The sequence below is a fragment of the Grammomys surdaster genome, unplaced genomic scaffold (genome assembly GCF_004785775.1).
Source record: "Grammomys surdaster isolate TR1022 unplaced genomic scaffold, NIH_TR_1.0 126013, whole genome shotgun sequence".
Lineage (NCBI taxonomy): Eukaryota > Metazoa > Chordata > Mammalia > Rodentia > Muridae > Grammomys > Grammomys surdaster.
This window is the reverse complement of record NW_021620828.1, coordinates 528505-550865: the sequence shown is the minus strand read 5'-3', so window position 1 is coordinate 550865 and position 22361 is coordinate 528505. Positions and strand designations below refer to the sequence as shown.

The 22361-nt window shown below is 50.1% G+C and overlaps 3 protein-coding genes and 1 non-coding gene across 5 annotated transcripts in view; 2 read left to right on the top strand and 2 right to left on the bottom strand.

Moving 5' to 3' along the window:
- The window catches only part of Ptpn6 (protein tyrosine phosphatase non-receptor type 6), a 13618-nt gene extending 7648 nt beyond the window's left edge, over positions 1–5970 (top strand). Inside the window, exons 10-16 of one of the 2 annotated variants that reach the window (XM_028754446.1) lie at positions 604–735; positions 846–1000; positions 4596–4663; positions 4760–4911; positions 5006–5097; positions 5463–5605; positions 5779–5970. In XM_028754446.1, coding sequence (XP_028610279.1) covers positions 604–735; positions 846–1000; positions 4596–4663; positions 4760–4911; positions 5006–5097; positions 5463–5577 — 714 coding nt within the window. In that variant the 3' untranslated portion in view covers positions 5578–5605; positions 5779–5970. Of the gene's footprint in view, positions 1–603; positions 736–845; positions 1001–4595; positions 4664–4759; positions 4912–5005; positions 5098–5462 lie in introns of both variants that reach the window. The other variant, XM_028754445.1, reaches the window with a different exon arrangement.
- Positions 5971–9824: 3854 nt separating this feature from the next.
- Positions 9825–14574, bottom strand: Phb2 (prohibitin 2). Its single transcript, XM_028754463.1, has 10 exons — positions 14236–14574; positions 13991–14075; positions 13644–13723; positions 12651–12835; positions 11875–12004; positions 11654–11757; positions 11162–11239; positions 10757–10833; positions 10352–10357; positions 9825–10174 (listed from the first exon to the last, which is right to left on the bottom strand). Exons 1-10 carry the CDS (start codon positions 14360–14362, stop codon positions 10147–10149), a joined length of 900 nt encoding a protein of 299 aa, XP_028610296.1. The 5' UTR covers positions 14363–14574; the 3' UTR covers positions 9825–10146.
- On the bottom strand, positions 11327–11585 carry LOC114610071. The gene has a single exon (XR_003709632.1). It is a non-coding gene; the product is annotated as a small nucleolar RNA U89 (small nucleolar RNA).
- A 32-nt stretch (positions 14575–14606) lies between the features above and the next one.
- On the top strand, positions 14607–22216 carry Emg1 (EMG1 N1-specific pseudouridine methyltransferase). Its single transcript, XM_028754510.1, has 6 exons — positions 14607–14908; positions 20682–20783; positions 20868–21009; positions 21339–21397; positions 21466–21615; positions 21946–22216. Exons 1-6 carry the CDS (start codon positions 14741–14743, stop codon positions 22057–22059), a joined length of 735 nt encoding a protein of 244 aa, XP_028610343.1. The 5' UTR covers positions 14607–14740; the 3' UTR covers positions 22060–22216.
- The last annotated feature ends 145 nt before the right edge of the window (positions 22217–22361 follow it).

The window sequence follows — 22361 nt, the reverse complement described above, 5'->3', positions numbered from 1 at the left end:
CATACATGCACACTATTCTCCATGTATGTATCTATACACACATGCACGCTGTCTTCCCATGTATGTATCTATACATACATGCACACTATTCTCCATGTATGTATCTATACACACATGTACACTATTCTCCATGTATATATCTATACACACATGCAGACTATTCTCCTTGTATGTATCTATACACACATGCACACTATTCTCCATGTATGTATCTATACACACATGCACACTATTCTCCATGTATGTATTTATACACACATGCACACTATTCTCCATGTATGTATCTATACACACATGCACACTATTCTCCATGTATGTATCTACGCACACATGCACACCACCTCCCATGTATGTATCTATACACACATGCACACTATTCTCCATGTATGTATCTATACACACATGCACACCACCTCCCATGTATGTATCTATACACACATGCACACTATTCTCCATGTATGTATCTATACACACATGCACACCACCTCCCATGTATGTATCTATAAATACATTCATAAACAAAATTCAGGTCTATGTCTTGGGGCCCAGATGGAGCCCCAGAGCCCCGCCTCTGTGCTTTATCCTTTTCCGCTCTCTTTTCAGAACAAATGTGTCCCATACTGGCCAGAGGTGGGCACTCAGCGCGTCTATGGGCTCTACTCTGTGACCAACTGTAGAGAGCACGACACAGCAGAATACAAACTTCGCACGTTACAGATCTCCCCACTGGACAATGTGAGTGTCCCCAAGCCTCGCACATCCAGTCTGTGGGGGGGGGTGCGGAGGAACAAGGACGAGGATTTTGTGTGGAAGCAGCAGACATTGCCTCTTTGTCCTTGGCCTAGGGGGACCTGGTTCGGGAGATATGGCACTACCAGTACCTGAGCTGGCCTGACCATGGGGTTCCCAGTGAGCCTGGGGGTGTCCTCAGTTTCCTGGACCAGATCAACCAGCGACAGGAAAGTTTGCCTCACGCAGGACCCATCATTGTACATTGCAGGTGAGCCCCATAACATGGAATTAGTGTAAAGACCCAGCAGCTGGGGGCCGCAGAGCCGGCTGAGAGGTTAGGAGCTCTGAGCCAACCTTCCAGAGGACTTGATTTGATTCCCAGCACCTACAAAGTGACTCCTCATACCCTTCTGTAACTTCAGTCCCAGGGGATTCAACACCATCTTACAGCCTACAAGGGTGCTGTATGCACATGGCGTACAAACATGCCTGCAGGCAAAACAGCCACACGTGTAAAATTAAACTAACAAACAAGGAACAATGCTGAGTCAGCATCTTGGATAGGGGCTCACCGAAAGCCTCCCCTGACCCCAGCTTCTGGGCTCCCTCACGACTCCAGGCCTGTGGAGGGAGGTTTGAAGCAGCCTCAGCTGTCTAGTCCCTGCTGCCAGATACTTTGCAGAGACCTACTCTGCAGCTGGCCTGGTCACCATCCGTTAGCAGGGGAGCCTGGTCGGTTATAGCAGGGTACAGCTTCCATCTGGGGTCAGTGTGGGCCTCCCACCTCCCCTGTTGCCGTTTTTGGCTCTGTGGCTAGGTGAGAGGTGGTTGGCTGAGAGGTTAGTATGTGGAGAGGTGTGAAAATGAAGTGGCCTTGCCTTGGTTGGTGGGAGATAAGAAGTAAGGGGTCTGAGGCCACTTGCTTTTTTTTTTTTTTTTTTTTGGTTTTTCGAGACAGGGTTTCTCTGTGTAGCCCTGGCTGTCCTGGAATTCACTCTGTAGACCAGAAATCCGCCTGCCTCTGCCTCCCAAGTGCTGGGATTAAAGGCGTGCGCCACCACTGCCCAGCATTGAGGCCACTTGCTTATACCAGCTGTGTGACCTTGGGCAAATTATTTAACTTCTCTGAGCTTGTGTTTGTCTCTTCACTAGTCATTGCTGGGTATAGTGGCATAAACCTATATAGTCCCAGCATTTGGGTGGCTGAGACAGGAGGATCATGAGTTCTCAGCAGTACAAGTTAGAATTTGTCTGGAACTCTGCTTTTTTTGTTTGTTTGTTTGTTTGTTTGTTTTTCGAGACAGGATTTCTGTGTAGTCCTTGCTGTCCTGGAACTCACTCTGTAGACCAGGCTAGCCTTGAACTCTCGAACTCAGAAATCCGCCTGTCTCTGCCTCCCAAGTGCTGGGATTAAAGGCATGCACCACCACCGCCCGGCCGGAACTCTACTTTGTAGACCAGGCTGGCCTTGAACTCACAGAGATCCACCTCCTTAGTGCTGGGATTAAAGACCTTATCTTAAAAAAAAAGTTTCTGTGTGCATGTCTCTGTGTGTATGTGTGTCTGTCTCTGTTTGTGTGTCTGTGTGCATGTCTCTGTGTGTATGTGTGACTGTGTGTGTATGTCTCTGTGTATCTGTGTGTCTGTCTCTGTATGTGTGACTGTGTGTATGTCTCTGTGTGTCTGCCTCTGTGTGTGTGACTGTGTGTATGTATGTCTCTGTGTGTCTGTGTGTTTCTTTGTGTGTGACTGTGTGTATGTCTCTGTGTGTGTCTGTCTCTGTGTATCTGTCTCTGTGTGTCTGTGTGTATGTCTCTTTGTGTGTGACTGTGTGTATGTCTCTGTGTGTCTATCTCTGTGTCTCTGTGTCTCTGTGTGTCTGTGTGTCTGTGTGCATGTATCTATGTGCCGTTGATGGCTCCTTGTGTCTGGCAAGGGGAAACAGGAACCAGTTTTGTCTTCTTCCTATTCTGTCCCTGTAATACCAGGCCTGTGGGCACTTCAGATTCCCCCTCCTCCCCACTCCTGACTGACTGGCAGCTGTACTGGAAGTACCCCTCCCATGCTGTCTTGGGGGCTAAACTCTGCCCTCTGCCATCTTGGGGCAGCTCATCCCCAAGAACCTGTCTGTCACCCCTCCCTATTCATGTACTTCTTGAAATCCCCATGGCCTTTATTTAGAAATCACAGGAAGGAAGTGGTATGGGGGTGTTATTTTTGACAATCTGGGTTTGAAATTAGACAGCTCAGCTTATGACACCAGTTGCATGGACTCGGCTGTAGGTGGGTCTGGGGTCCGCACCATCCGTTTGCCCCGAGGGTGGTAGAGGAGGGCAGGGCAAAGAGAGGCATTGCTACTCTGCTTTCTCCACTGTGTGTGTCCTGCGCCAGCCCTTATCGTTCTGCCATGTTGAAGAAGGGAGGATGGGATAAGGGGTTTCTGGGGGGAGGGGAATGGGGAAAGGGGATAACATCTGAAATGTAAATAAATAAAATACCCAAGCAGGGTGGTGGTGGTGCACGCCTTTAATCCCAGCACTTGGGAGGCAGAGGCAGGCGGATCTCTGAGGCCAGCCTGGTCTACAGAGTGAGTTTCAGGACAGCCAGGGCTACACAGAGAAACCCTGTTTTGAAAAAACAAAAACAAAAAACAAAAAAAAAAACCCAATAAAAAAATTGTAAAAAAAGAAAGAAAGAAAGGAAGGAAGGAAGGAAGGAAGGAAGGAAGAAAGATGAAGTTTCACAGAGAGAAAGGTTGAATGTCACCTCTGCTCTTTGTCTTTGTCTATCTGTCTGTCTGTCTCTGTGTGTTGGTGAGGATGGGACCATAGGGTCTTAAGCATGCTAAACACATGCTTTACCAGTGAGCCACACCCTAAGCCAAATTTAACTCTGTCTGTGTGTGTGTGTGTGTTATGTGTGTCTCAGTGGCCTGGAACTTGCTAGGTAGACCAGGCTAGCCTTGAATTCACAGAAATCCACTGCGATTAACAGCATGCACCACCATACCAGGCTTTCTTATTTTTTTTTAGAGGTTTTCTCACTGAACTTGGAGCTTATCACTAGATCAGGAGGTTGGCTGGCCAGGGAGCTGTCTCTACCTCCTGTTACCCGTGGTGTTGTGGTTATATGACCACTCTGCCTGGCTTTTCCCCCCCCATGCTTGCTTGCAGGATAGTCTTTTTTTTTTTTTTTTTTTTTTTTAAGATAGGGTTTCTCTGTGTAGCCTTGGCTGTCCTGGAACTTGCTCTGTAGAATAGAATAAGCTGGCTTGAACTCACAGAGATCCACCTGCCTCTGCTGCCCAAGCACCATCTAAAGAGTTACTCCAAATATAACTCTTGAAGGCAGGAGTGCGGGGAGGGAAGCCCAGGTACCTGAGGAAAGGCAGGGCAGTGGAAGTTGTGAATCTTGTTTCTCCAGGAGATGAGGCTAGCCACCATTTGGGAGGAGCAGGAAGTGGGGGCAGATGCTTGGAAAGAGGGAAAAGGTATCTGTACCTCAAACAGGCCCCAGCTTGTATATCCTGTGACTGGGGCAGAAGCACGGATACAGAGCTCGGCATATCTCTCCTTCACTGGCCTAGTGACCTATATACATCACTAACCCTGAGGCTGGAGCCTTATGTGGGGACACATAGAGATACACGCACGCACGCATGCATGCACGCACGCGCCTTGCCTAGTGCTGAGATGGACCCTGATACACACACACACACACACACACACACACACGCACGCACGCACACGCACGCACGCACGCACGCACACACGCACGCGCCTTACCTAGTGCTGAGATGGACCCCGAGACTCACCGCTTCCTGGGGAGGGCGCGGCCTCTGATGGCGGTCCTTGTCTCTGCAGCGCTGGCATCGGCCGCACGGGCACCATCATCGTCATTGATATGCTCATGGAGAGCATCTCCACCAAGGGTGAGGAGTCCTGGGGAGTGCATGTGGGTGTGAGAGAGGGGCAAGCAGTCCTTTGGCCTTTGTCTACCCTCAAGTTTCCCTGCTACCCTTGTCCAGGGCTAGACTGTGACATCGACATCCAGAAGACCATCCAGATGGTACGGGCACAGCGCTCCGGCATGGTGCAGACAGAGGCCCAGTACAAGTTCATCTATGTAGCCATTGCCCAGTTCATTGAAACAACCAAGAAGAAACTGGAGATTATACAAGTGTGTCCACAGTGGGCTGCTGGGTGGCCGGGGAGAGCGGGCATCACCTAGTCCTGCTGGTACCACCATCCTCCCACCGTACCTTTGCCCACAGTCCCAGAAGGGCCAGGAGTCGGAGTATGGGAATATCACCTACCCTCCCGCTGTGAGGAGTGCCCACGCCAAAGCCTCCCGCACCTCCTCCAAGTGAGTGGTCCTGTTTGCCCTCCCAGAATCTATCCCATCCTGCCCAGCCTTAACTGTCCTCTTTGGAGTGGGCTAGTGTGGAGGCTGGAGAAACCCTGGTTCGGGGCCAAGCTTCTTCCTGTTCCCTCTGTTCTTAACTTTTTCCTGAAGTGCCCATTGTGAGCCTGTGTGGGCCTGTGCTATGGCCCTGCTGTGGACGCCTGTGTGAGAGGCAGTCTGTCCCTGGGAGATCTGGATCTCGTGTACAGATAGTGAGCAGGTTCTCTTGTTTCCCTGGCTTCACATACTGGGAGTCTTGGAGGGGCCGCTGGTGCTGGGGTCACCCTGCACAGCCTCCAGATGCCTCCTCTCCCTCCCACCCCCAGACACAAGGAGGAGGTGTACGAAAACCTGCATAGCAAGAGCAAGAAGGAAGAGAAAGTAAAGAAGCAGCGGTCGGCAGAGAAGGAGAAGAACAAAGGTTCTCTCAAGAGGAAGTGAGCCGGGCATTCGTCTGCAGGTGGCCATGGTGCGGCCCCTTCTGTATGGTCTTTCTCTCCCTACTCCCTTCCCCCAACTTCAGTTCAGACGTGCATGGGACGGTCACAGTCTCACCCTACCCTGCCAGGGTGTCCCTGGATCGTGTATCCCCTTCCCAGACCCCAGACAACCTTTGATCCACTTCGTCTCTTTGCTTTGCAGCATCAGCCTTAACCCCTGCAGAGGCCTCCACCGGACAGACCGAGACCTGTGGTCCACACTAGACCCTAGGACCACCCCCATCTTCTTGTAATTTAAGTCACTGTGGTCCTCTGAACCTGTATATAGCTCAGCAAGTCCCCAGGGAGAGCCGGACCCTTCTATTCTTGTAAATAAAGCCCCTGGACCACTGTGTACTGCCTCCATCTCTGTGCCGCATATATCCAGGGACACTGGGCAGGGTGGGCTGGGATGTCATGTGTGACTGCATAAAAGCTCAGCCTTTGGGGGTCCGATGGACCAGGATCTGAATATGGCTTCACACGGCTAGATGCCCACAGACTAGACTGCTCTAGTGTTCTCTTTCATGCTGGGGATGGAACCGAGGGCCTTCTATATGCTAGGCAAGTGCTCCAGCCTACAGAGGGTGATGTGGGGTCACCTGCCTTCCTTGGCTCCGTAGTGAGGATCACTGAGAGAGTGAGTGTTGGTGACAATGCCACTGCTACAGTACACACTGGCAACAGGCCCGGGCACTAGTTAAGAGACTGTAGGATTAACTCCGGGCACTGTGGTTCTTGTTTTATTCTTTTGTGGTACTGGGGACAAAGCTCAGGGCCTCCCACACGCTAGGTAGCAAACAGCTCTCTCTCTCTCTCTCTCTCTCTCTCTCTCTCTCTCTCTCTCTCTTTCTCTCTCTCTCTCTGTGAGCTATAACCCCCGGCTCTCAGTTTGGATATTTCACAGTGGAGAAAAACCAAGACACAGAAATCTGTCTTGATCAAGGTTACAGGACTACTGGCCTTCAGCCCCAGGTCCTCATTCCTTGGCAGATTTAGTAGGGTCCACCCCAGAAGGATTCACCGAGCAACTGGAGGTTGATTGTTAAATCCAATCAGGCAGATTTTTTAGGAGGGTCTGCAGTTCCCAAAACACCAGGAGGGTCCCACTGGGGCTGCTGAGGCTTTCGATTTCCTAAGCACTGAAGACCATTTTATGATTTTTGTCCCCTTTCCTTCCCCTTTGTCTAGACTTGGGTTCTTTATATATATAACTTGAGTCTCCTGATCAGGTGCGTGTGCCAGCCATACCTTTGGAAGAGCTGGCTCCCACCATGGGAAAGCCAAGGGTAGCACACTGACTAGCCTGAATGCCCGCTGTGTTAAGGGTCACAGGGTAGTGCCGGGAGCAGGAGAGGGCCGATAAGCTTATCTAACTAGGACTCAGGACATGTCTGGGAGACCAAGCCAGAATTAGTCCACAAAAAATAATTACAAGGGGAAAGTATAGAGAACAAAGAGGAGGAAGAAAGGGACAGCTTTGGGACTGAGGAACACGATAGCTCCCTGGAGCTATGGCCCTCCAGGGGGTGCGTGGGTGGGGCCATCACCTGTGTGCCTGCAGGGCCCCTCTCCCAGCAACACAGAAGAAGCACACGGAAGAAAGGCAGAACCTAGTCCTCTAACTGCCATGGATTAATTCTTTGAGGGTCAACTGAGAAAAGGGTTCTGCTGCTCAGAGGTGGGTTGCAAGGTCTCTCCAGGTTTAGCCGCGGTTTAGGGCTAGGAGTTGGGAGTAGGGAGGCCTTTGGGCCTCAGTAGGTAGTGCAACCTCAGGGTAAAACCAAAGATCCAGAGGCGTGCTTGGGGATCCACAGGTCTGGTGGGGCTTCCTCCCTTCCCAGTTCTCAAAGGGGTTGCCCAACTGTGGCTGTGCCCCGGACAGGGACCCAGACCAATGTCTGCCTAGCTGACCCCGCACTGACCTCAGAGACGATCCTCTGACTCTGGCTGAGGGATGGATTGGAGAGGCCTCAGAGAAGAGGTTTTCTTTTTTTGTTTTTTTGTTTTTTTGTGTTAAAGCTTGGGGAAGGAGCCGCTGGAATGGGATCCAAAGATGGCCTCTCTCTTTATTCCTTTAGAAACAGGGAAAGACTAGGGAGGAGAGAGAAGAAAGGCGGCCAGAAAGGGCGGGAGGCCTGGCGGGGTGGCCAGGCCTCAAGAGGAGGTGCCCAGGGCTGGTGCTGGGAGGGAAGGAGTTAAGGCGGAGAGGGGGGCAGCCTATGGCAGGAGGACACACCTGTGCGCAGGGCAGAGGCGGGCGGGGCCCAGGTGAGGCGTCTGTGCTGCCCGGCAGGTGAAGGAGGAAGAGCAAGAGTGGAGGCCAAGCTGGCTCTAGGCGGCTGCATCCGGCACGTCGATACCCCTTTCTTTCTTCTGCACCACTCTAGGGGTCAGGAGGGTCTGGTGCCAGGTAAAGGCCACCGATCGAGGGTGTCCTGGGGCTGCGCTAGGAACGGTAGGACGCAGTAAATTGGTGTGTTGGGGGGCAGAGACAGGCCGTGGAATGGTAGGGGACTGGCTCGCAGGACAGTAGAGACTTGGGGGACTGCCGAAAGCTGGTTTTGGCCTCAGTGATGGGCAACTCAGGGTACGCCTGGTGGGGAGCAGCAAGGCTCTCCCGGAAGTGTCCCAAATGACGCGGAGGTGGGGGATGGGAGCAGGAGATCTGCGGCTTCTCCTACGGGGCTTGCGCTTAGCCAGGGCTGATCTTGAAGATGGACTGGTTGGGTAGGGGCCCTCGTCTTACCCAGCAGTGTTTGGGTGCTGGTCGGGAGTCTCTAATACTGCCGGGTAATGATGGAGGCCCCTGTCCCTGTGTCATCGGCGTCCATTGCTGTAGGCCTTTATCTGGCAGCAAACCCTTTCCTCCCACTCATACCCCGAAAGCCCCTTCTTCTGAGTTAAGGGTGTTGCAGAAGTGGCTCTCGGGTTGGCTGCTTGCCCACTGGAAGAACACAATGGCCCCAGCCCCTCCTCCAACCCAGTGTGATTTGTCATCTGGTAAATCCAGAACCTACTAGAAGCCGACCTTGGCCTGGGGATTGTCTACGCACTCAAGAGGCCTCAGTCAAGTCAGCCAGCAGCGGCTTCCAGCTAGCGCTTGATCAGTTTATGTTGGCTGGCTCTGGCTGGCTCTGGGTCCATCTTCCAGTGCAGTGTTGGATGGTTGAAGTACGAAGCTCCTAACACTGTCTGGTAAAGATGGCCCCCGGGTCAGTTCTCTCAGCAGTGACCTTGGAGCCTTGAAGACCACTGAGGCCTCCAGACCAACAGCCTCTGACCTTTAACCTTCTGGATGGGGTGTGTGTGTGTGAATCACTTGGCAAAGAGGAACAATGGGAAAGAGACAAAATGGCTGCCTTCAGAACAGCAGCAAGATTTGGAAACACATTCGGTCCCCAGGCGCTTTCATTGTCTTTCCACCCTGGGAACGAGAGTGTCAACCGGGAACTCGGGATATGATTCCGGTCTGTGGCTGGTCTATCTTAGGCTTCCCAGACCTCAGGAGAGACCTACTTCCTCTCAGGACTCAAGGAACTGAGGCTTTACTGCACCGTCTAGCACAGTTAGGTTCACCTCTTCTCCCATTGCACTGTTTTCTGGTTCAGTGTTTCTTGTCCACCCAGAAGGAAAAAAGATGGCTACGGTTCTAGGGGAACTATGGCTTGATCTTCCCAGTATTTGACAGTGTCTTCAGAAGCGGTAAATCTGTGGAAAACTGGCTCTAGTTCAGTTGGGCTCCAGGGCTGTGGGGGTGGGAAGGCCACCTCCATAGGGAGAAACCTTCAGTGCAAATAGCTCATCATACCTGGTGACTAAGGAACAGCACACCGGGACTTCGGAACACTGAAACCCTTGGGAGGAACACACCATCTCCCAGGGCTACCCAGAAGCTGGTTACCAAGGAAGCGGCTTCCCCTGGGGTCATCACGTTTTTAGTTTGGCTCAGCAAAGCCACAGCTGCTCCAGCTTTTAAAAAGATGTTATTAAGTCTGCGGGTTCATTTGGTAGACCTGGAGGGTGGGGTGAAGGGTGTAGTTGGGCCTCTGAGATCTTCGACTCCCAGCTTAGGTCCTGTTTTGAGGACCTGGCAGCTGTCAGAATGCCATGGGCCAGACTGCTTGTGCCCTCTGCTGGCAGAGACCCAGGGTGCATGTGTGACCAACTGCCTTCGTGCAACCTACCCAACATACTCAGATGCAAAACTTTTGGCTTTAAGTAATAAAAATTTTATTGAGAATTCCTGGCATGGTGATTATCTCCTCCCATTCTGGGAGAGGGACAACACTGTAAGGAACTCACTGAGAAATCACACTGTCCCCTGTCTCCCCCTTCCCAGCCAATACAGGAAGGAGGAAACCCTCTAAAAGAGTTGCTCTTCAGTCTCCCTTAATCCAAGAGGGCAGGTACAGAAGAATCCGTCACATGATGCTTGGGTCAGGGTGGGGGTGGGTGACCCCCTAGCTGGCTCCTCCAAACTGGAGAAGTACACGGACTTCTCTGGTGGTGGGGTTCTCGATGTCCACACTCATTTCTTACCCTTAATGAGACTGTCACTGTAAAACAAAGGAAACATTCATATTATTTGGGACATAAGTGTAAAGTGCAGAACACCCCAAACTGTCCCTTCTTCCTAAGTGAAGACATGAGCATGGGGAGGAAGGGGAGGTGTAGGGGGAGGTCCAGGAAGCAGATGGCCCCCAGGACCCCATAGCAAGGAGGCAGTCACTTACCTTCCCCTGTAGCCAGCACGCCATGTGAGCAGGAAATATGCGGGAAGAGAAGTAACAATTAGTCAGCTGCAGGCCCCAGCTTCTCCCCAGTGAGGACCCCACTATCTCTGCAGTCACAACATGGTCTCACCCCAGCAAGGCAGTCCTCAGGTTCTCAGTGAGACTGCCATCAGTCGGCACTTCTCAGTTAAATATAAGTAAAGTGCCTTTCCCATAAGACATCCTGCTTTGCTTTATAAAGTCAGTCTCAGAAGATGCAAGAAAGGAACTGCCAACCAGCCAGGTACCCACTCTTCTGACTAGTGTTCAGAGAAACTGTCAAGGGCCCTGGTGACTATCCAGCCAGACTCCAGAGTCCAGGGAGCAGATGGAGGTGTCTGCTCTCTGTACAGTGGGATCTCTCACCGAGTAAAGCTTTCATCCTGTAGATTCAGCACAAGGTTGTCAGCTGTGAGATAGATCCGGTTCTGTGACGTGGCAATCTACAGGACAGAGAATGGAATTGTTAGCAGAGGTTTCAGGTCTGTGATTCAGTGGCCACTCCGTGGAAGACACAGCAACACACAGAACAAGCACAGCTCGGCATAACTCTAGCACAAAGCTCCGAGTGCGAGAAGCCTTGGTGTCACAGTTCTGTAACAGCCAAAACACAAAACCAGCAGAGCACTGCAGGTCACGCTGCAGGAGGAAGGGTGCCCAAGGACACTATTAAGTAGAGACTCAAGCCAATTCTAATGGCATTATGTGACTGTGTAGCGAATACTTTCAATCTCAATCCGCAGGCCTTGGATATCGAGGCCTTCCACTCACCGTCTTAGAGATGTTCTGGGCAGCCCGGATCTTTCGGAGCTTGATATAGCCAGGATTCTTGCTCAGTGCTTCTCCAAGGTGAGCAGACAGGGTTAAGGGTTCTTCTGGGCCAGGTTACATCTGTGGCAATCCCCCCCTTCCGCCAACCCCTGGAGTCCTCTGGGCTGTCAGATTCAAGGTTGCGCTCACATGGCTATACTCACATGTTGGCTACCCCCTGTGGGCCTCCCTACAGGTTGCTGCCAGTACTGTGGTGACAGCTAACATAAAGGCAAGGCCAGCAGTGCTATCGATCTGGCCTTACAGTGGGGAGCCAGGGCTCGGGCATCCCCACCAAGATCTCAGATCTCACCAGGTGTCCTCCCCCGCCCCCAAGCCAAGAGTCAGTAGGCCAAGTCGCATTCGCCTTAGTCTCATCACCCGGCCCACGGTGGACAATGAGAAACAGGCTGTCCCAGGGGAGAGGCCAAGCTCTGTGCAACACAAGGATATCATCTTGGCAGCCTCTGCTTCCCCCTCGGCCTGCACAATCTTCTGTCGCTGTTCCTGCTTTGCTTTTTCCACCAAAAACTGGGCCCGCTGGGCTTCCTGCTGGGCTGTGGTGGAAGTGAACTGATGTTATACCTGTGAGGTGGAGGAAGTCCAAGCACGCGCAGGGCCCCTTCTCCCATCTCCAGAAGCCCACTGGCCGATGCCCGCCTCCACAGACTTACCCACTTGCTTGGCTTCTACAGCTGCTGTGTACTCTCGGCTGAAGCTCAGCTCTGTGATAGCGACATCATCCAGGATGAGGCTGAAGTCCTTGGCACGCTCTGTCAGCTCTCTTCGGATCAACAGGGACACCTGGGGGCAAGGGTCGGGAGGGGAAGGGAGGTTCGGTTTGCGGGGATCAGAGAACTGGAAGGAAGGTGGCATGGCTGTAATCATCTGAACATCAGAGCTCCTGAGTATGGGCAGCAAACCCACCACTCAAATCCTCAAACATGCACTAGAAAACTCGGTTCCATTTCTTCATGTGACATCCGAGGCAGCATCAGACAGGTGGCATGACTGCCCCACGCCACACTGAGACCTAATCTTTTCAAGTTCTGCATCTCCTTAGCTTCCTGTCAGCAAGGAAAGACCTTCTGTAGAGATGTAAGACTATACTGCCACTATTCTCTACTACGCTTCCTTCTTAACGTCGACTGGTGTCAGGTTCTATAGTTTTCTCCTTATTTCCCACAGTCCTGGCCACGTAGCCAAGGATAACCTGAAACTTCTGATCCTCTTGTTTCTACCTCTTTAGTGCTGGGATTACAGGCATGTGCCACACCTTGTTTAAATAATGCTTGGGAATAAAATGGGGGCTTGAGCCTGCCAGGCAAGCACTCATCACCTCAACTACAAATCCATCCCACTCCATCCTGAAACACCTTTCCCTAGTACCCAGTAACCCCGACCAAGAAAAGACAGGCTGCCGACACGCGGACAGTGATAAGAGTCAGACCTGAGCCCGCTGGGTTATCAGCTGCGAGGCATTGAACTTGGCCACCACACTCTTGAGCACCTCATTGACAATGGACGGCAGCACTCGCTCCTCATAGTCTAGCCCTAGGCGCTGGTACATGCTGGGGAGCTCCTGGGCATTGGGTCGAGACAGCACACGCAGGGAGATGTTCACCATCTGCAGGTCTGAGGGAGAGGTCAGCAGTGGCCGGTTAAGGTCAAATTCCCCCTTTCCAAGCATTTTCTCCTGAGTGCTTCCCACCATGCCTAGTGTCACTGTACAGCCTAGCACTCCTCTGGGAAGATAGTCATGTCAGCAGGGAACATATAAACATGGGTGAGACAGATCCTCGTTTACTGGGAAATCTTTTCTGCGGGCCTTCCACTAATATGGCTATTTTTTTCTTTTTTGCTGCTCTTCCAAAGCGGATTCCACCAAACAGCACAATCTTGGGTTTGCCCTAGCCATTAGAATCGTGGATTGTTTATTTTCCAAGGCCTATGGCTTAGCAAACAAATAAACCACATACAAAAACAGCACAAAGAAGCACATTTCTGTAGGCTACTTGCCTCGGTGTGTATATGGGAATGAGGCTGAGGCCTGGGGAATCTCAAAGGCAGGGCTTCTATTCTAAGTATGGTCTACAAGGAACAACTAGTGAAGAGTGGGGGCACTTTATCCCGAGCAAGGTGTACTGTAGAGCAAGGTATACTGTGGATGTAATCAACAAGTCATTAGAAAAAAAATAAAGGCAAAAAAAAAAAAAGGCTTGGATCTAAGCAGCAAGGAAGGGCAACTTATTCCGTTTATGCTAGGCAGCAGGTAACATTAAAGCATGCACGAATACCAAGTACTGGCATGTACTGTTCTTAACAGTGAGGCACGGCTCTTTTGCTGAAGTAGAAAGGAAGACCCAAGAAACACCTCTCCAGGCCCATTTTACATTTCTTTCTTTCCCCACGTGCCATGCAGCTCCCAGTTGACCATGTTTACCTTTGGAGCCTGTGGGGGAGGAGATTTTTCGAGGTCTGGCCCGAATGTCATAGATGATGGGGTACTGGAACCAGGGGATCCTGGAGAGGAGAGGTCAGGGACAGGAGTTGGGAAACTGCAGTTTCATTGATTTTGACTAGTTTCCCCTCACCACTCGTCCTTGGGCCTGTTCCTCCTCATGACCACAGAGAACAGCCCTTTGCGCATTGCTGGAGTTTCGGAGCAGCCACTGTCCTTACGAGCAGGAAGGAGTAAGAAGGAATAAAGCAGTACCCAATTCTGTTGTTAAGTCTGCCTACAGCCGTCAAGGGTGAAGGGTCAGGGCCTGTTCGCTCACCCGCCATTACCTGAAGTGAAGGCCTTCGGCCAGGATCGTGTCCTGTTGCACGCCACCAATACGATTAAAGAAGATTGCTCTATGACCACCTTCCACTGTGGAGAGAGGGGTGGGAGTCAGCACAAGCTGCTGGTCAGAGTACTGATCAGCGGAGGTGGGACCGGGATGAGGGCGCAGGGAGGCGCGGACACGTGGGGGAGGCAGGACAGTGGGTCTGGGGACCCGAGGTCCGGCCAGCGGAAGGAGGTTACTCACCCGTGAACACGGACTCACGGACGCCGTAGGCCACCGCCCCGGCCCCCAGCAGCAGCTTCAGCGCCGTGCCCATGCCCCGAGGCCCGGCGGGCAGGCGTCCCGCTAAGTCCTTCAAATTCTGGGCCATGTCTGATCCTCCTGAAGGCGGCGGCACCAGCGGTCAGGAGGGGGTGCCCGCCAGCTTCTACCCCACTCCAGTTTACAGACCTCGCCTTGCACACGAGGATTGGGGGCCTTAGAGCTTTCGGGAGAAAGGGCACCGGAAGTACGCTTCCCTCTGAACCCGCCCCCCTTCGCTTGGTGGACCAGAACCCCGCGCATAGTAATGGCGCATACGGAAGTCCCGCCTCTTTTGGAGGCGTGCCCTCCTCGAGAGGCTTCCGTACAGGAATCGCCATTTTCAAGCGCCCTCTTTCAAAATGGCAGCTAGGAGGAAGTTTGCCGTGAGGACGGACGTGAAGTTCTAACTTAAGGACGACAGCGCAACTTCCGGTCTGCTTACAAGATGGCTGCGACCAGTGGAGGCTTCCAACCTCGTGAGCGGCGTTTTTCAGTCCAGGAACAGGATTGGGACAATGCGCCGCCTAAGAGGCCCCGGCTTGGGGCAGGAAGCAAGTGCGGAGGCCGTAGGCTCATTGTGGTGTTGGAAGGGGCCAGTCTGGAGACAGTCAAGGTAGTTTTGAACAGTGAGTGTGGTGGTAGTCAATTGATGGATCAGAGTCTGTGGGGACCAGGGGCACAGAGTGGCTGGAAAAACGGAGCCGTGAGATTTGCTTTTGAAGGATGATCTAGTTTTGCAGGCTGTTGACATCTTGGGTTGGCAGTGTTTTCATTTGCTTTTGACTCTCATTTCAGCCCTCACCTTGCTTTTAGTTGATTTATTAGGGAATCTGTGATATAAAATGTAAAATGAGGAATGCATTGCCTGTTGAAGTTTCCAAAGGCCAGTGACTTCCCCAGCCTTTTATTTCTAAGGACTTGTTGCCTTATTTTGTTTCGATTGCCATCTCGTTCTGTATTTATTTTTTCTCAGGTATGTCTGAATCAGATTATTTAAAAAGCCTTCGTCTTTGCTTTTTTTTTTTTAAATTCCTTTATTTATTTTACCCTTATTTATGCAAGTCTGCGTGTGGCCGTCAACCACCTCATGTGGGTGCTAGGAACCTAACTTGGTTCCTATACAAGAAGGCTCTGTTAGAATCCCTGAGCCATCTCTCCAGCCTCCTCCTTCTTCCTTTCTTATGGCTTACCTTTCAGAGCTAAACTTGTTCAGTGTGTAGGCCCAGAAGTTCTCTCCCCCACCACACACACACTGACAGGGTGGTTGTTTTCAGTCAGAGTTTTGGAATGTAGTCCAGGTTGGCTTGGAACTCTCCACCTTCAACCTCCTAAGTATTAGGATATTTATAGGTGAATTTCACCATGCCAGACCTGACCTGGATTTAAATTTGGTCCTTAGCCCCTTCCTAGTGACTGTGAGAAAACAAGTTTGCTCTCCCTTTGTAAAGTGGTTGTATGTCTTACTTAACTAAACCACACAGGATCTGCATTGATAGCCCTTTAAAGGTAGTGTGCAGCCGGGCAGTGGTGGCGCACGCCTTTAATCCCAGCACTTGGGAGGCAGAGGCAGGCGGATTTCTGAGTTCGAGGCCAGCCTGGTCTACAGAGTGAATTCTAGGACAGCCAGGGCTACACAGAGAAACCTTGTCTCGGAAAAAAAAAAAACAAGTAAAGGTAGTGTGTTTTCTAATAACCCGAGGTGAGAATCTTTTCCATCACTTTTTCATGTACACTTTATTAAACTAGAAAACTGGTTTTCTCCCCTTCTCCTTTTTTTTTTCCTAGACTTATTTATTTATTTTTTCTGAGTACACTGGAACTGTCTTCAGACACACCAGAAGAGGGCATCGGATCCCCATTACAGATGGTTGGGAGCCACCATGTGGTTGCTGGGAATTGAACTCAGGACCTCTGGGAGAGCAGTCATTGCTCTTAACCGCTGAGCCGCCTCTCCTGTGCCTTCCCCTTCTATTTCTTAGCACTTAATGGGATTTTACATTTTCTGTAGTTACTTCCACCCTAACCACAGGGTTTATAGATTCTTTGCTCAGTGACTGTCTGTCGTCAGTCAGTACCATCGTTATCATTGTTTAAAGGGTTTGTTTTGTTTTTTTTATGTGCATTGATGTTTTGCCTGCATGTATGTTGCTGTAGGATGCCAGATCCCCTAGAACTGGAGTTACAGATGGTTGTGCGCTGCCATGTTGGGGCTGAGAATCGAACCCAAGTCCTCTGGGAGAGCAGCCAGTGCTGTTTACTGTGGAGCACTTAACTGCTGTCTCTCCAGCACTTACTATTGTTATTGTTGTTGACAGGGTCTCATTGTGTAGCTCTGGCTGACCTGGGACTCACTCACTGAGATCTGCCTGTCTCTGCCTCCTGAGTGCTGGGATTAAAGGTGTGCACTGCTACACTTTCCTGCCTTTCAGCTCTCTGAGGGTTAATTTTGACATTATCAGACTAGGAATCCGGTGATAATGGTAATTTGCAAATGTGGAAACCTTCCCAGCATCCATGTTTCAGAAAGTAGATGCACTAGATCCCTTCTCAATTCCAGTTATCTGACCTGGGCAAATCTACTATAATGTTTGGAAGGAGTAAAGGAGTTACTGTTGTTTGTTTAGGATGGTATCTGCTACTTGAAATACATTAGTATCACTTGTTTCAGGTTACTTACTGAGAGGCCAAACATTATGTTAAAACTTGTAGCCTAGGGCTGGAGAGACATCAGTTAGGAACACTTGCTCTGGCAGAGCACCTATCTTGGTTCCCAGTACCCACAGTATGGCTCCCAGTTGTCTGTAAGGCCAGTTCCAGGGAATCTGATGACCCCTTGGCCTCCACAGGCTCTGCACCTGTGTGATGCACAAATGTACATGCAGGCAAGACATCTGTACCCATAACATTTTAAAAAATGTGTGTATATACATATATGCATGTATGAGTGTAATATGCATATGTATCTGGCACCTTCTCAAGTGGAAACTTAACGGTTCTTTGGGAAGTTGGTTGGATGGTGTTTTGTTGGAGCAAACACGTGAAGGAATGTTTCCTTAAAGTGGACACAGGTGTGAAAGGCTAAGGTCGACTCATGAATGTTTTGATGAAGCAGACACAGGAGAGAGGATGTTTGCTCATTACTGAGTCTCTTTGCTGGTCTATCTTACTTTCTGAGGTCGGGTCTCACCTTATACTGGCCTGGTACTTGGGCTCTAAATGCTGGGAGTACAGGTGTGAGCGCCAGCATCCAACTTGTGAAGCCACTTCCCCTTTTTTTTTTTCCCCTCCAGACAGGGTTTCTCTGAGTAACAGCCCTAGCTGTTCTGGAACTTGCTTTGCAGACCAGATTGGCTTCCAACTCACAGAGATTGTCTCTGTTCAAATTAAAGGCATGTGCCACCACAGCCAGGTGCTGCTTCATTTATTAGAGGTTAGCCCAAGGAACTGCGACATCACAGCCCGAGGAGATGGCTTAGCGGAGTACACTTGACATGCGCTCCACAGACGTGGGAACTTGGTTCTAGCCCCAGCACCCATATAAAAAGCCCAGGCCATGTATTTAATCCTAGCACTGTGAGACAGATGGAGACGTAGATCTCTGAGTTTAATGAAGGGAAGAAGGGCGAGGCCCAGCAAGTTGTAATCCCCGCACTGGAGAGACAGGTGATGCTATAGCATTTGATGGCCTGCCAGCCTAGCTGACTCGGTGAGCCCAGGTTCAGCGAGGAACTCTTACGTCGGAAAATAAAGAGGGTCATAGAGGAAGACACCAGACATCAACCTCTGGCCTTCACATGTAAGCATGTTGTAGTACCATGCACACCACACACACACACACACACACACACACACACACACTGATGTGGAAGTATAGAGGTGACAATGGAGTGATGCCACCTGTACATTTCCTGTTCATCTATCAACAAACCATTTCTGTTTTTCAGTTTGTAGACTCAAGATTGTTTACTGTTTCTATGAGGACAGAGTATGAGATTTCAGACTTTCTCATCTTTAGTAACTTGTAAGCACTGTTGAGAACTGCTGACAACGGTTTCGTTCTGGTCATTCCAGTTTGTGGTTTCAGATCAGTGCACAGACTCGGGTTTCACAGAGCCGCTCTCTCTGCTGCTGAAGGTGCAGCCTGCTGATGTTTCCTACTGTGGTTCCTTCCACATGCTGACTCACAACCATGTCCTAGTTCCACAGGATCCGATGCCTGGCTTTGACTTCTATAGATACCTGGCATGCACGTGATGCAGATGCATACGCACAGGCTAAACACACACACACATGTAAAATTAAGTCTTAAAAGCACAAAACCTCCATTTTTATCCTACTAAGGAGCTGAAATTGGATCATTCCAAAAGTTCATTTTATTTTACAATGAAGGGTGTCCAAAGGACTTAGTTTTTGATCATGTGCTTTACTCTGACATTCTTTTCAAGATTTATTTTTACTTATGTGTATGTGTGTGCTGCCTGCATGAGTTTATGTAGAACACATGTGTGCAGGTATCTGAGCAGGCCAGTCGGCTGGAGCCGAGTTCTGGGTGGTTGTGAACCATCCTGTGAGTGCTGGGAAGTCCATCTGGCCTCAAGAACAAGAGCAGTGGTGCTCTTAACCACTGAGCCGGCTCCAGCTCGGACTCTGACTTAAAAAAAAAAAAAGATTTATGTGGGGCTGGAGAAATGATGGCTTAGCAGTTAAGAGCTCTGGCTGCTCTTCTAGAGGAACAGGTTCAATTCCCAATACCCAAATAGTGGCTCACAACTGTAACTCCAGTTCCAGGGGATCCAGTGTCCTCTTTTAGCCTCCACTGGACTACATACATAGAGTACAGACATACAAACAGGCACACATGCACATAAGAGTAAATGAATACAGACAATACTTATTTGCAATTATGCGCGCGTGTGTGTGTGTGTGTTCCATATGTGTTTGGATGTTCTTGGAGGCTAGAGTTTTCAGGTTCCCCTGGAGGTGGAGCTAATAGGCCACCTGACACAGATGCTGGGAAATCAAATCCAGGTCCTCTGCAAGAATAATACCTCTTAACCACTGACATTTTTCTGGCCTCTGACATTGAACTATTTGGTTAATCCCAAAAATTACATCCCCCAAATATTTTGAAATGTGTATTGTCACTTTGTCGCTAGACAAGAAAAGTTGTACTGATACACAGTATTTGTTTGTGGGCTGGAGAGATGGCTCAGTAGTTAAGAGCACTGACTGCTCTTCCAAAGGTCCTAAGTTCAATTCCCAGCAACCACATGGCGGCTCACAACCATCTGTAATGGGATCTGATGCTCTCTCCTGGTGTGTCTGAAGACATTGGCAGTGTACTCACATACATAAGATAAACCTTAAAACAAAACCAACCCATGTTTGTATATAACAATATGTTTTTACATTTAAAAAAAAATTCCAGCATATCTGTCTGTTCATTCACTGACAACCTGAGGTGGTAGGGGTGGGTGTTCTCCTACCCTATGCATTCTGGGATTGATGTCAGGTCAGGCTTGGCAGCTAGTGCCTTTACCTACTGACTCATATCAAAGGCCTTGTACAGGGTTCTTTTGTGTGTGGTGTATGTGTGTGTATACTTGGGCATGTATGAAGGACAACTTGTTGGTTTCCTTCCTTTCACCATGTAAGTCATGGGAACTGGACTCAGATCTTTAGGATTGGTGGCAAGTACCTTTGTCTCTGAGCTATCTCTTGTCATGTTTAGACTTGGTTTTATGGACTGTCCTAATGTCCCTTGAGATTTGAAGTTCTTTCAGATTGCAGTCCCCAGCAAACCTCACTTGCTGTTGATGGTATGCAGAGACTTGTCAGGAGTACTTCAGGTGTCACATTTTCCTGACACTAGGTCTTTGGCTCTTCGCTTGTGCAGATTCTTGGGTTACAAGGCAGTGTCATATGTAATCCTGGCCCTCCAGGGCCTCCCCTTTTCATTCCCACTTTTCATGTTCACTTTGTAGTGCTGGAGGTTGCAGTCAGGCCCTCTGCCACTGAGCTGCGGTCCACCTGCTTTTTTCCACTGCTTTGCTTATATCAGGTTTTGATGGAGGCAGCAGGGACTTGCTGTATCCAAGGCTGGCATTTTTTTCAGCACATGTAGATTGCTTTTGAGACTAGCCTTGTTCATGAACTCTTGTCTGATTCTAGAGCTTTGGTGACCTTGCCTGATAGCCATAGGCCTTAAAAACTAATGTGGCGTGACTTGTGCCCTCCTTATTGTGTCAGATGGTTATCCTGTGTAAATGTGGACATAGTGCAATCTTCTGAAAAGCTTTCTAGCCCCTACTCAGTCTTTCCGGCGTAGATCTCGAGTGGGCTAGATGATAGGATTTCCATTACTCTCATCATGTTCTGTTCTGCAGGTAGGGAAAACTTACGAGCTACTCAACTGTGACAGGCACAAGTCCATGTTGTTGAAGAATGGACGGGACCCAGGGGAAGTCAGACCAGACATCACCCACCAGGTAATTGTGGGAACAGAGCTCATGACCCTCTGAGCAAATGCTGTTTCTCAGGCTTTACCGGGCCTTTCCTGCCTCCTTTCTCAGAGCCTGCTGATGCTTATGGACAGCCCCCTGAACCGAGCTGGCTTGCTGCAGGTCTATATCCACACACAGAAGAATGTGTTGATTGAAGTGAACCCCCAGACTCGAATTCCTAGAACCTTTGACCGATTTTGTGGCCTCATGGGTGAGAAGCCTTAGGACCTTAGTTCTGTGTGATCTGGCAAAGTGAAGAGAGGAAACGGGAGACTCACACCCGTAGTCCTTCAGTGGTAGGGACTGTCAGGACAGAGTCCTGGTATTTCTCCAGGTCCACAGAAATTCAGGTCCCCTGCTCTCTGAAGTTTCTGTGAGGGGTAAAGCTGTCTGAGCTTGTCAGCGGTATTAGTGACACACTTAACTGTTGTGTGACATAAAGGATACACAGCCCAGTTTTTTCTCCAGGGGTGGTTAGCTTAGCTCGTGGGCACAGGAATGTAGTCTCTTCCTACTCCTGAACGCTCTTTCCCCCCCCAGTTCAGCTTTTACATAAACTGAGTGTCCGAGCAGCTGACGGCCCTCAGAAGCTTTTGAAGGTAAGCTGGAGAAACCTGTGGTAGATTCTGGGGCCAGTTCTGGGGCTGAGTCTTCTTTTTGTCTTTAGGTAATTAAGAATCCAGTGTCCGACCACTTCCCAGTTGGCTGTATGAAAATTGGCACTTCCTTTTCTGTTGCGGACGTCAGTGACATTCGAGAGTTGGTGCCCAGTAGTGACCCGGTTGTCTTTGTGGTGGGGGCCTTTGCCCATGGCAAGGTAGAGTCTGGGCTGTGTTGTGTACTGAGTACTGTGTACTGAAGTTCTTCGTGGGGCTGAAGCTCAGTGCAGGCCTCCAAGAGCAGTTGGTATTTTAACAATCCCGTTCTTACAATGGGGAAGTACAGGGTGAGACAGGCGGCAGTGCATGCCTGCCCCTGCACTCACTCTTGAGGGCTCGACTGTCTAGTCTAACACAGAGAGGTAAGATGGCCAGCTTTTGTAGACGTTTGATAGGAACGACACTGCTCTTGAGACATTAGCTCCCCCATGCTTCTCTACCCTGAACCCTACAGGGTAAGAAATGCCTGACCAGCCGTCTCTCCTCAGGTCAGTGTGGAGTACACAGAAAAGATGGTGTCTATCAGCAACTACCCACTCTCTGCTGCACTCACCTGTGCTAAAGTTACCACAGCTTTTGAAGAAGTATGGGGCGTCGTTTGAGAACAGCAGCATTCTGACAGGACTCTTGGTGTTGTGTCTTTTGGCTCCTAAGATCTGCTGGAAGTAATCTTCTGTACCAAGACGGCAGAGTGCGGAGCCAACACTGTATAGTGGTTTTTTGTTTTTCCTATAAAGAGTTTTATTTTGTGTTTTCAGACCTGATTGTTTTGAGGGTTCTTAAACTCAGCAGTATATGGTAGTGTAAACAGTTCCCCTTAGATTCTGGCAGTCCAGACTTTGACTGTAGGCGTTCCTGATTCCTAGATTTCTGTGGCTCTCAAGGAGAGACCCTGATGACCTCA